Source organism: Sinohyriopsis cumingii, chromosome 6 (genome assembly GCF_028554795.1).
Source record: "Sinohyriopsis cumingii isolate HCF-2022 chromosome 6, ASM2855479v2, whole genome shotgun sequence".
Classification (NCBI taxonomy): Eukaryota; Metazoa; Mollusca; class Bivalvia; order Unionida; family Unionidae; genus Sinohyriopsis; species Sinohyriopsis cumingii.
Window position 1 is genome coordinate 58,521,437 of NC_142966.1, and position 13,938 is coordinate 58,535,374.

Below are 13,938 nucleotides of genomic sequence, written 5' to 3' on the forward strand. Positions count from 1 at the left end.
AAGTGCAAACTGTGTTTTGATCTCTAATTTGCAGAAGTGCTTGTTTTATTGCTTCAATCAATTAAATGTAGACCTGCTTTGTAGTGTCACATTAATTATGTATTTTGTATCCCTCCTGTATTCAAATGCGAAAAGTGTCAATCTGTCATCATGGCTAAATCTACCAGCATTTCTGAGAAGCTAATAAAGAGCCGACTGTGTTTTGATCCCAAATTTGTTGAATTGTTTGTTGTATTGTTACAATCAATTAAAAGTAGACCCACTCTGTATTGTCACATTATGTCATTTGTGTCAAGTCCAAGAAAGGGAAGCAAATAATAAAACAAATGGTTAAAAATCATGCAGATCCTAGCCATGTAAGAGCAGCCATGATAGTGTGTCAGGTCAACTTGTTTTGATTGACCTATTGAACACTGTTATAAATATTATTGGGTAGGTACCACAATTAAAGTATCTAACATTAAACAGTGGTTTACCCTACTAAATTGCAAATGTGAATAATGATAGATGGAAAGTAGAGTGAATGGAATACTTGGTGCATGAAAAGCTATTTTTCACAGACACAGAGAAGCGAGTTCCAAGTTTTTAGTAAACTTTAAATTCCAAATTGGCACAAAGAGGTTTGCTCCAGGATGAGCAGAAATTTCACTATTACTTGGAATGAAATTGCAGCATCACTAAGATAACAATATAAAAATATCAAGTTTCAATATTGATGGTTGTTTTTTTTATAATTAAATGTCCCTAGTTTTGAAAAAGGAAATCATGTTTTCATGTTAATCAGTAATACATTTGATTATATCCACAGTCATGTGGAAAAATCAGTGACATAATACACTGTTTTCAGAGGTACATGGGATGTGTGTTGAAACATTTTAGAGTACTGTTGGCAAAAATCTTCAAAGGTTGGTTATCTTGAAAATAAAGCTAAAAAAGAAAAACGAACGTCATTTGAAAAAGAATTTTTATTGACAATTATTCTCAATGCAATGATAAAACAAGTATTAAACCAGTGAACATCATCCTCCCCCCCCCATCTTCTCATCATTGCTGTCCAACCAGGATGGCATCCCATTATCCCTCAATAGCTCACTTACCTATGCTTATACTGCAGTCTGTTTTATTGTCCGGTTGTGCATGAGTTATCGAGAGTGGGGTGTATAATTTAATTATGTAACCTGTTTCATGGGACCATAAACTGACATGGTCCTACAATCAGTGTTTTACAATAGAGAATATAAAGTTATTTTAAACTTGAATAATGAAAGTATTTATTTGAATTAAACCCAAATGTTAAAGTTAGCTAACATTTACATGAAGTAACAAGCCTTGAATGCTTTATAATTTTTGTAAATAAGGAAAGATGTATTTATGCAAATTAGTTTCAGCTGTGTTTAGAGTAAATACTGGATCTATCAATTTCAGTATGCCAAGTCTGAAAACAGCATGATGGAATTCAGGTTTGGAGTTCTGAACCTTAAGCTGCCCATAGTGGTTGTGGTGGTTGGTAAGGGAAATCAGTGGAGAGAGATGGAGGTAATACTCTCATATTGTCCTTCTTAATATGTCCCATATTTTGGTATGTGTAACACACACTATTCATACCTGTTTTAGCATTTATAACACACACCATTCATGCCTGTTTTGTCATGTATAACATGCACTATTCATACTTATTTTGGTATGTCTAACATGCAATATGTACACCTGTTTTGGTATGTATAACACACACTATTCATACCTGTTTTGGCATGTATAACATGCAATATTCATACCTATTTTGGTATGTACAACATACACTATTCATACCTATTCATACCAAAATAAGTACCTATTTTGGTTGGGGTCCTGAGTGGCTGAGTGGTCTAAAGCGCTCTTCGTTATGGATCACTGCCATCTCACCTCTGTCTGCAGCAGTTCGAGTCTTGGATTCAGCCAATGTGGGTATGTGAGAAAGCTTGCCAGTAGCTTTTTGTGGGTCGATGGTTCTTTCTGGAATTTTTCTGGGTTCTTCCTCCACCATTAATACTGGCCGCCATGTATAGCCTATCATGTGCTGAAAAATGGCATTAAACCCCACAACAACAACAACAACAACAACCTATTTTGGTATGTATGTATAACATGCACTATTCATACCTATTTTGATATGTATAACACACACTATTCATACCTATTTTGGTATGCATAACATGAATAATTCATACTTATTTTGGTATATATAACACACACTATTCATACCTATTTTGGTATTATAACATGCACTATTCATACCTATTTTGGTATGTATAACATGCACTATTCATACCTAATTTGGTATATACAACATGCACTATTCATACCTATTTTGCTATATATAAAACACACTATTCATACCTGTTTTGGTATGTATAACATGCACTATTCATACCTATTTTGGTATATATAACACACTATTCATACTTATTTTGGTATGTATAACATGCGTTATGCATACCTATTTTACATATATAACACATGCTATTCATACCTGTTAAATTTTTATGCATAGCATGAACAATTCATACTTATTTTGGTATATATAACATGTACTATTCACACCTGTTTTTGCTAATTTGAGGAGGTATTGCAGGTTTTAAAGTAAAATATATAGATGCCAAGTCTCCCAGATCATCCAATAGTCTTTTGATTTTGGTGCCAATCTTGGCATTTACTAATTTGCTGACAAAAACTCGTGAAAATCACAATTTTGCTGATCATTGCTATTTCAAGATAAAACATCATTCAATACACTGTTTATAAATATTGTAATCTATCAATCAAGTTGTTATCAACATAACAATCAATCAAATCATGACTCATGCACTGAAAAAATATGTTTGCAAGTACAACAGTGCTTTGATAGACAAATGTTAAGGTGAAGCTTAGTGAAAATAACATGTAAGAAAATGAATAAAGTTTAGTAACTATTATTCATTGTAGTTAATTTACTTAGTTTTGGTATGATGTGCACTTACACACTTAAAATTTATGACAAAAATATGCTAGTCTCCTGATTTGGACCCCATGTGATCTCCCTGATCTGGACCCCATCTCCCGGATTGTGAACTCTGATCTCCCTGATTTGGACCCCATTTCCCAGATTGTGAACTCTGATCTCCCTGATTTGGACCCATTATCCCAGATTGTTAACACTTCTTCCTGATTTGGACCCCATATCCCATATTGTTAACACTGCTCTCCCTGATTGGGACCCATTATCCTATATTGTTAACACTGATCTCCCTGATTTGGACCCATTATCCCATATTGTTAACACTGATCTCCCTGATTGGATCCAATCTTCCAGGTTGTGAACATTGATCTCCCTGATTTGGTCCAGAAAACTTTGCATGTATGAAAATAAATAAGGTTTTTTCCCAGGTCAATCCAATGAGAGAATAATGGAACAAAGACTGCTTACACATGTCCTGGTGAAATATTTAATTTACTGTGTTGTAACACTGTTACTAGCTTTATTTAAGATATAACTACACAAACATCAATAATCATGTTGCTTGCTTGTCTGTGTGAATAAACTAATTTCATTTCATATCAATATGTAGTTTTTGTTCTGTGCCTCATCTGGAAATATACATAAGAGACTAATAGTCACTAATAGTGTTCATCTAGTCTGTTATAAATATGTTCATGCCATGCAAAATACTGCATTAGAAAACACTGATCGAATTATGCTGGAACTAAACAATAATTTCTTGTATAAAATATGCAAATTTATTGCTTTTCTTTGGAAAAATGTTGTTGTTGTTGTTGTTTGTTTCTTATGCTAAATGACAGCATTTTATACATCTTGGTGACCATACAGCAATTAATGCTTCAGTTTCGGAGCCTTGTGTTTTCAAAGGTAATCGTCAATGACTGAAGCTTTGATGTGCCAAAGATAATTATGATGCATTGTCTGGGTACATTTTAGTCTAGACACTGAGCAATATTTCAGGTGTGTCATTTTAGTGTGAATAAGTGTAAATACTGGGCCTGATGTTTCACATACCATCTTGTGTTCAATCTTCACTGTGAATAAATATATTGTATATTCCCTAATTATAACCCTTGGGGGCATTACATTTTCCAAAGGGGATGGGTGGCCAGGTGTGTGTTCGATACAGCACAATAATGAAAGCTAAAGTTTTTAAATTTTATATACTCTTGTGATTACCACATATAGATCTGGGGGTCTTTCTCCCTCTAAATTCAGTCACTGCAAATATCAATTGATCAGCACATTTTTCCACTCACCAGCTGGTTGAAGTAGGACTGGTAAGCCTTTGAACTTGCCACCCAGCTATTGTGTCATGTGTAACACTATATATCCCTGAGGCTTTAGTTATTTATACATTGTATTAGTGTAATCAACTGAGACTGCTACATCATTTTATTGTAATCATGGATCTGAAGCAGTATTGAAAAACACAGTCTTACACTGCATCTTCTAAATTAAAAGCAAAAGGCAGACACCAAGACAGCAAAATATTGATGTAGATAGAAAATGTGTTCAAGAATGGAGCAAAGAGTAAAATTAAAACAATGACAAATCAGGGTAAGTTTTAAATTTTTTGTTCTTAAACAGGGGAGGAGGTGTTTATTAATGGGGTATTAATTAGGGAATATTTGTCAGTCACCTTAAATATCAACATGGGCTGCATTAGAAACCTCTACATTGAGAGAAACAAGCTAACCTTCATAGCCATATAATTGTATTAAGGACTAAAAGAAAAGAACAGAGACAGTCAAGCACTTTTTTATATAGAAAACCAATCAAATGTCCTGTAATAATAAGTTCACTACCCAAAGTGACTCTTATTTAATTATGCAGAGTAAAATCATCAAGACTTTGCATTGTGGGATATTACGTGCATTTTATATGTCAGTTTTTCACCTCATGTTAGGTTGAAAGTTGGGGAGTTAGGGTGCAAGTTATATATAAGTGAACATCAAACTTGCCAAATTACAGTATTCATGAAAATGACAACTGGTATGTTTTCTTTGTAAAGTTTATTACCATCAAGTAACTAAATTCATGATTTCTTGACTTATTCTGCAATAAAATGATTTATTAATATATTTAGTGATTAATAATCAACAAAAGTTCCATCAAATATGTTATTTATGGAGAAATGTACAAAATGTTTTTTTTTGCATGGAGAAATTTGTACACGACAAAAGTCAAACACTAAATGTTCTTAATTGATATCATGATTCTAATGGTCTTCTTTATACAGATAATTAATCCGAATTTATTGTAATGAATTTGTGAAGTATATACACCAGCCTCTTACCTTTACAGGTGGCCATGCTTTTAATGAAAAAAGCCAATGTGTATGAAGTCAACCTTCAAAATGAGGATTCCAATGGGTTATCCAATGTGTATCAGTGTGTCAGAAAGGCTCTCACTGATGCAGATAATATGAAAAAGACAAAGGATGATAACAAGACAAAGGAGAATGAAAAGAAAGAAAACAGGAATGAGATAGATGGAAGCAGTTCAGAACTTTCTTTTAAGGTAATTAATTCTATCTTCATTTAATCATTTTATTGATTTATTTATTTGTTTATTTATTTATTTACTTACCCGTACAAAATTTGTAGGCAGACTTAAGGTGGATTTCAGACGTGTCTTTTTAGGTACTTTCTGCCTAAATCATAATTGCTCATAGTAATTAAGCGAATTTCAGGTGCATTCAGGTCAGAATTTTAGGCGAAATATGCAAATTAGTTGTTCTAATATTCCGCTTAAATAATAAGATTTCTGCCTGAAATAAAAATCCACAAAAAGATTTCTGCCTGAAATAAAAATCCACAAAATTAGGCGGATTTCAAACTACCGTATTTACCGCATATGTTGGGACACGATAAAATAATTTTTTTTTTTCCTGTCCCAGAACTTATGGTGAAACATTTTTTCACTTTGGTCATATGTCCCAAGACTTAAGAAACGAAATAAATTTTTATTGCATTTGTGCTCCCCCCCCCACTGCACGTCGCAATAAAATAGATAAATAAAACGCTTAATTGATATAATAAAAAGAAAGAAACTAACCTTGTGTTGTTATCATTTATTCCTTTTTTCAACATGAGCATTAAAGAATAAAATATTTCCACGAAATCCATGTAAGTAGCGTAGGCTTCAATACTGTAGCGTGTATCAATTCACAGGTGCTCGACGCAAGCTTGATGTTAAGAAAAAAATAATAATCTAAAGGAAAAAAATCATACAGAGTGACAAAAATACCTTAGATTACCCCCAAGACCTGTTCTGACATAGGACCCTCTCTATCATAATATGTAAGAGAGAAGGTACCTAACTGCCAAATACTTCGTTCCACCCATGACCCTTGATTTCCTTCTGCTAATTCCGCCTTTAAAGGTACACGACCATACTATATGGCTTGTTTTACTCCTGAGATATTTTTCTATCCATCAAGCCATCATTGACTTTTCTGCGTTGTACCAAACTGAAGTTACAGGCTCCGAAACATGTGATTTTCGTGAAGTTTTCCTTTGTGGACACGTCCGTGCTCCTATGATAATAAAAATAACCTTTTGAGCCAATCATACTTTGGCGTTGACGTTAGTGCCGCCTATTTTGAAAATAGAGATGCATGTATACGATGTGTTGTGCAGTGAAGAAGACAATGTATAATACTTGCATGGAACAGGATTCCTAAAGTTGAATCGAGTTAATGGTAAGTAAAAAACTTACTTTTGCATTTACCGCTGTTCTGTAATTCAAGAAGGGATGCACCATAGAGTTGAAAACATTGTCCATATCGCTCTTGTCACCGGTTTTCAGATGAGCACGGAAGTGTTAACAATGATAAACTTCGCAAAAATCACACGTTTCGGAGCCCGTAACTTCTGTTTGGTACAGCGCAGAAAAGTCAATGATGGCTTGATGGATAGAAAAATATCTCAGGAGTAAAACAAGCCATATAGTATGGTCGCGTGCCTTTAAAGACGGAAATAGCAGAAGAAAATCGAGGGTCATGGGTGGAACGAAGTATTTGGAAGGTCCGTACCTTCTGTCTTATATATTATGATAGAGAGTATCCTATGTCAGAACGGGTCATGGGGGTAATCTAAGGTATTTTTGTCACTCTGTATGATTTTTTTCTTTAGATTATTATTTTATTTCTTAACATCAAGCTCATGTCGAGCACCTGTGTATCAATTATGTCCGATACCACACACCATGTTGTTCATTGACATGAACACTGAGAAACAGTTGTGTGTGGTTGTGCTCAAAGGTTTGAACATGTTATCCGACTGAAAACTGGAGCCAATAAAATCGCATACAAGAGGGAAAGAGTCAACTGATATCTTGAAGACGCCATTCACGCATGACACAGTGTTGGGTGCAAAATAATCAAGATTGAATTATATCCAAGTCTACTGTATGACAATATCTCGCAAAAAAATCATCATTTGAAAACACATTCACTTGAGTGCAAGTGACAGTCTTTTTACCAGCTAGGGTTACATAATTATCCTTACTATACCAAGCACATAAGCCCTGGTGGTGAATAAACACGACTGGCAGCAAGCAGTTAACTCCTTCTTTGAACCTACCAACAGGATATCAAAGACAAAAGGTTATTTTTATTACAAAGCAGGCAATCTCAAAAGCCGACCCCGGTTACTTTATTTTGTAAAGGATATCAATACAAAGGTTATTTTATTGCAAAGCAAGCCGACATCGGAAGTTGACTATGGATTCTGTGAAGTGAGCCGATTTATTTTTTTTTTTTTAATATACAAAGATGGTTGAGATATGGAAGCATATTTGGGTTCTTTTTCAACTGTATTCACGGGACTTTTGAAAATAAATTGAGACAATGGAACAAATTTTCAAGTGACACAATATAGTGCTTTGTGCACAGATGTCGATGACCCAGCGTCACCCAGAATATTTGGTGAAAATAAAATCATGTGATGAATTCGTTAAGGCCAGAAGAGAACTATACTGTATACCAGTATCTCACAAATAAAAATCATTATTTTAAAACACATTCACTTGAGTGCAAGTGACAATCTTTTCACCAGCACAGGTTACATAAGTATCATTAATATTTACCCGCAGACATCAGTGCACCTTTGTATTAATTATTACTAATGATGCCAAGCACATATAAGCCCTGGTTGTAAATAAATACAACTGGCAGCCAGCAGTAAACTTCTTTGAACTTGCCGACAGGACATCAAAGACAAAGGTTATTTTTATTACAAAGCAAGCAGACGTTGGAAGCCGACTTTGGACTCGGAAGCCGAATTTTTTTAAAGGATATCAATACAAAAGTTATTTTATTGCAAAGCAAGCTGACCTCAGATGCCGACTACTGGATTCTTTTAAGTGTGCCGATTTATCTTTTTAGCTTTGAATATACAAAGATGGCCGAGATGTGGAAGCTAACTTTGGTTCCTTTTCAACAGTATTCACAAAAAGTTTGACAATGAAGTAAAACAATGGAACAGTTTTTAAAGTTGCACAATATAGTGCTTCATGCGCGAATATCAATGACCCAGCACCATCCAGAAGATTTGGAGAAAATAAAATCACGTGATGAATTCGTGATGGCCAGAAGAGAAACAGATCATTTCGCCGACAATATGATCATTAACATGGATGAAACTCTAGTGTACTTTGATCGCATTCCTGGATGGACTGACAATAAGATGGGCATCAAAAGTGTGAGAATTAGCAAGACTAGTGCATATTTGAAAAAAATCTTCTTTTGTTCTTGCAGTTTCCACTTCAGGTGGTGTGCTGCCTCCAACAATTTTTCACGGTATGAGAAAGTTAAAAAAGTATTCATGTACCAAAATAATAGACCGTACGTGTGCAGGAGAAGGGTTGTGTTAATGAGATGCTGCTGCAGTGGATTAAAGAGTTTTATCTCAAGTACAGTTTTATATTTAAAATATAAAATTTCAGTTGGATTGCAATTTCCGACATGTAATTTTCGAATGATTTAAAAGGTGTCCTACAACTTACGACTCAAAAAAATGATGTGTCCCAGAATATACAGTTCACAAAAAAATTACTTTTAAAATTAATTTATGGTGTCCCAACAAATACGGTGTCCCAACATATGCGGTAAATACGGTAATTTTCTTTATCATTTTCTGCCTAACCATAAACTTAAGGAAGCTTAGGTGAATTTCAAGCAGACTTTAGTTGGATTTCTAGCAGAATTTTAGGCAAAATATGCAGATTAGTTGTCCTAATATTCCGCTTTAAAAAAATCCATCTAAAATTTCTGCTGGAATAAAATTCTACCGGAAATAAAACCCCACCTGAAATTTTCACCTGAAATAAAAATCCGCCTAAGGTTTCCATCTACAAAAAGGCTGCCTAAAATGTCTACATAAATATCATCCAATAAAAAATCTGCTTCAGATTTCTATTAAACTGCCTAATGATTCTTAGACATTATTGGGAATCAATGATAAATATTCACAATAATTTTTAATATGGATCATACATTTTATTTTGACAGATATTATCAAACAAGATTTAGGTTTTTCTTGTCCTCATTTTCTTTCTTCCTTACAAATCCTAATTCTTGATGGCATCATTTCAGTCTTTTTAATTTCACTGAAAGTTTGGTGAGATTTCACATATATTTTGACCAAAACTTTCATTGAAATTTTAGCGAGATCTCACTAAAATTTCACTGAATCATTTGTTAGATTTCATATAAATTCTGACAAAAACTTTTACTTAACTTTTGGTGAGATCTCTAGCATTTCCTTGAAAAGTTTGTGAGAGTTTACTAAAACTTTGGTGAGATTTCACTAAAATTTTAATCATTATATAGTATTTTACTGAAGTTTCAGTAGTGTTTCAGACATTTCAGAAGGTTTCAAAAAAATAATGGCTATGAATTAACTAGGACTTTATTCACCAATGTGATATTTCAGTGTACATGAAACAAAATTATACAGATGTTGTAATTATATGACACCCAAGGCAAGAAATATGGTTAATAACAATAATATAAATAATAAAGAATTTTTTTAGCGAAGGTAACTCAGTTAGTTACAGAACTAATCTACCTTGAGGCCTTCTATCTGTTATGTACAATATATATAGTATATACAACATGATGTGAAGAATCTGGCTTGACACTAAATAATTAAGTGATTTTAAAAATCAAAGTACAGTGTGACCCACTATAGCGCACTCCGTTATAACAGGAATTTTTGGATATAATGCAGTCGTGGTGTGGCTCCCAAAATTTCATATACGTGTATTTTTCTTGTACACAAAATTTTTTTTTTTGAAAGTACGAAAAAAAAATAAAAACTTTATTATCATTTTGGGGAAGAGATCGCGTATGAATAATACAAGAAGATCGTGGCATGGCTCCTGAAATTTTGTATGTGTTTTTCTTGTACACGAAAAAGTAGTTTTCTCTTCTTAAAAGTATGAAAAATAAAGCATAAAAAGTTTATTCTGGGATCACGTAGGTCTTCGCCAATGTTTCAGTTTGGATTGTTTTTCCTTATTGGCGGCAAAACATACCATGTGGCGATTTTCTTTTATTGGCGACGTTGTTGGCTGTATAAACTTTTATATACAACCATTGGTTTAGAGTGCAGAAATTCAGAGGCCACATGAAAGGAAGCTGCAAACTGGATATAAAATGCACTGAAATTTATCTGTTGTTACATAAACAAATTCTTTGTCCATATTGACAAACCATGTAAACAGTGCATTGTTATATTATAATCCACTTATCATGACATCTAGCATGAGTACTGTATGTTGTGAAATATCCGCTTTTTTGTTGGTGACATTTCTGGTAACAGAGATCAACCGGACGAGGTATTATCTTGTAATCTATCTTTCATCGGATTTTCAGAAGCTCGCTAATAATTAATATATTTACAAAGATTGACATTTGTATGTGGATGGTAAGTAAAATTCCTCATCTTTTCACTCAGAATTAAATCCTTCAGAACACTCACATTTTCTGTAATAATCCCTGTCGTCAAACCTGAACACCTGTGTCTCTATCGTCCATTGACCCTTTGTTAATTTTCAGACGCATGCATGGAAGGTAGTATCAAGCTGCTACCAAAATGTAAAAAAAAAACTTAAAAAAAATAGTACAAACTACATCTTACTTATTGGTTTGATCAATAGGCATGGAGGGACAGTAACTAGAATAGTCCAAACGACGGCCAATTCCTTTTTAAAAATGTACCCAGATAAAATAGTTTGCTGAAATTTCAAAGGAAACAGATTATCTTTGAAGCACTGATTGTTATGAAAACATACTCAGCAAATGGGGAAAAAAATTGGTCTCAATCATGCAATACAATTATTTGATATTGCCGCCGCAATAAGAAATGGGCATTTGTTTGGTTCTCCAAAGCTGTCCTTTAGCGGTGACTTCAATAACGCATGCACCCTTCATGAAAGAAAACCTACTACAATCTTTCAATAAAACAAAGAACTTTTCATCAAAGGAAGTTATTACCAAACTTAAATGAAAGTGATGGAATCAGATGGATTTTTGCATTTTCCAACGTGACTGGAACACTTTAACTGTGCCGTGAAAGTTTTCTTTTTGTAGGGAAAATGTTTATGCTTACGAATGCTACCAACGGCAGCTTAAAACACAAACTAACTTTTACCGACTTGGGACGTACTGAAAAGTAAATGTTCTTCATCATTCGTTAGGCGATTGTGCTATTTTCCAATGAACTCAGACCAATATGACCTGTGACAAAATTATTGAATATTTTAAATCTCTGTGTGTGCATGTTTTCAATTAAATCACTTGTATTGTGGATTCAATGTATATGACGAGGTTTGCAGGTGTGTACACGGTGTTGATACTATTCATGCTATGCATTAGACATGTATATATAAACAGTATTCGCGTATATGTACCAATTCATGGTTCTCTAAATAAAGTAAACTATTATGTATGTCTTCTCTGTTTTCACTACAGGTGTATTTCTCATTTAATATGCATTGATTTAAGATGGTAACTGTGCCGATGAAGCACATATTTTACCGCCTGCATTTATTACCTACATCCCCATCACCGCAATATTTTTTTTGGGTACATGCATAATTTTCTTCAGCTAAATGACCTGGTTGCTTATAACATGGTTCGGTCTATAACGCAGTGGGGTTCTATGGCTCCCAACTACCGTGTTATAGTGGGGTCACACTGTATCAAGCCTGGAACATATGCACAGGCATCTGTGAACACGTAAACACATTTAAATAACACAAAATACATTGTGTTCAGTATAAACTTTATTGTAAATATAAATAATCTTTGGCATAATGTGGGCAAATCCTGTCACAGCACACTGCACCAGCCAAGCTCTGAATTGTTTCTATAGGAATACCTCAGGAAGAGAAACTAAGGGGAGTTAGTAGGGTTGTGAAGAGTGTCCGACACCTGTATGTGGAGCTGCAAGGGGCTGATACGAGTTATATAGGGACACTGATAATCGAAACTCAATAAGTCTGATCCTGAGGATTGCTATGATAACAAACATCGGCCGATACTCCATACATGCACCGTAGGAAGCGGGTATGAAGTTTATGGGCATAATAGTTGAGTACATTTAAGTACTGACACAAATAGGGGGTCAAAAGCAAAGCTGTAAATGCATGAAACTTGGCAATGGCAATAACATTAGCTGATTTGATAAAGGGCCCCTAGAACAGAGCTGGAACAGTACGCTATGCAAGAAATGTCCCAAATAAACAACATGGTGGAAAGAGGGGAGGCGGGTCATTCTTTCAGCAAATAATGTTAAAAATTAAATGCAGCATCTGCACTGAAAGGAATGCATCTCTACAGGTGTATCGGTTATATGAATAACGCCTAACTGACAATGTTTGATCACATGCTTCGACTCAGTCATCTGATTGGTTCAACATGACAATGTATCTAAATTTAGTTACTAACTTATTAACATATATTGGCTGCAATGACATCACGTCTGGGCAGAGAACCATGTTAGACAAAGAGGGGCCCACTAAGGAGACAGAGAAGGTTGCACTGTGTATTACTTAAACTACATTTAACCAATTAAATTATAATATAAAATATGAAATATTATCCTGCATTGAAATATCCAACTGTAAAAATGATGCCAAATTACAGAAAAGCATCCATTTGAGACACTGATTATGAAAAAAATATATACTAGGAGCCTGCCTTATGTCACTGTTGTACAGAGCAGACTTAATTTTTTGTATTAATGTACAAACTATGATGCTGTTGTGATCTCTTGAATTAGTCCTTTGTTCCATAAGCAGCCGTGACATATAATGTTTATCATGATATAATTACTCTTATTTTACAATGAATTCTAACACAACTAGAATATTTTGATAATATAAGCAATAATACCACTCACAATATTGAAGGATGATTCTACTTGTGGGGCAAGAAAACTCCACAAAGATATGACTATCTTTGATGGACATGGATATCTGGCAACAATATCAACAGTTCCCACCTGTGAACAATATATTGTCCCACCTTAAACTCTGGAAGTTAATCAGTTTTGAGTTGTATTAAATTCAAAATTATCCTGGTTCAACTCCTTGTCATAATTAGCATGTTAGCCATTACTGTAAAGCTCTTTATACACATAAAGCAAAATGCCAAGTCCTGGCGACCAGTTTTCATAAAGATTGACCAATTACTTTCCCATTGACTTTGATTCAAGCTACATGTATTCCCAATGTCGCACATTTTTTAAATGGTTATTCAAACTCGTATTCTGCTTGAACAAAAATTTGAAAAAGAAATATAACAAGGAAAGATGTGAAAAGAAGTTATTGTTTCCACAGTGAACAATAAAATTACAGCTATCAGAAACAGGAAATATAAATGTTGCTGAAAATCATTCATACTGTAC

The 13,938-nt window shown here is 34.1% G+C and overlaps 1 protein-coding gene across 1 annotated transcript in view; it reads left to right on the forward strand.

Annotated features, from left to right (window-relative positions):
- The window catches only part of LOC149797030 (uncharacterized), a 316,734-nt gene that overhangs the window by 281,755 nt on the left and 21,041 nt on the right, over window positions 1–13,938 (forward strand). The window contains exons 75-76 of the mRNA XM_089960698.1: window positions 1,426–1,536; window positions 5,324–5,539. Coding sequence (XP_089816824.1) covers window positions 1,426–1,536; window positions 5,324–5,539 — 327 coding nt within the window. The remainder of the gene's footprint in view (window positions 1–1,425; window positions 1,537–5,323; window positions 5,540–13,938) is intronic.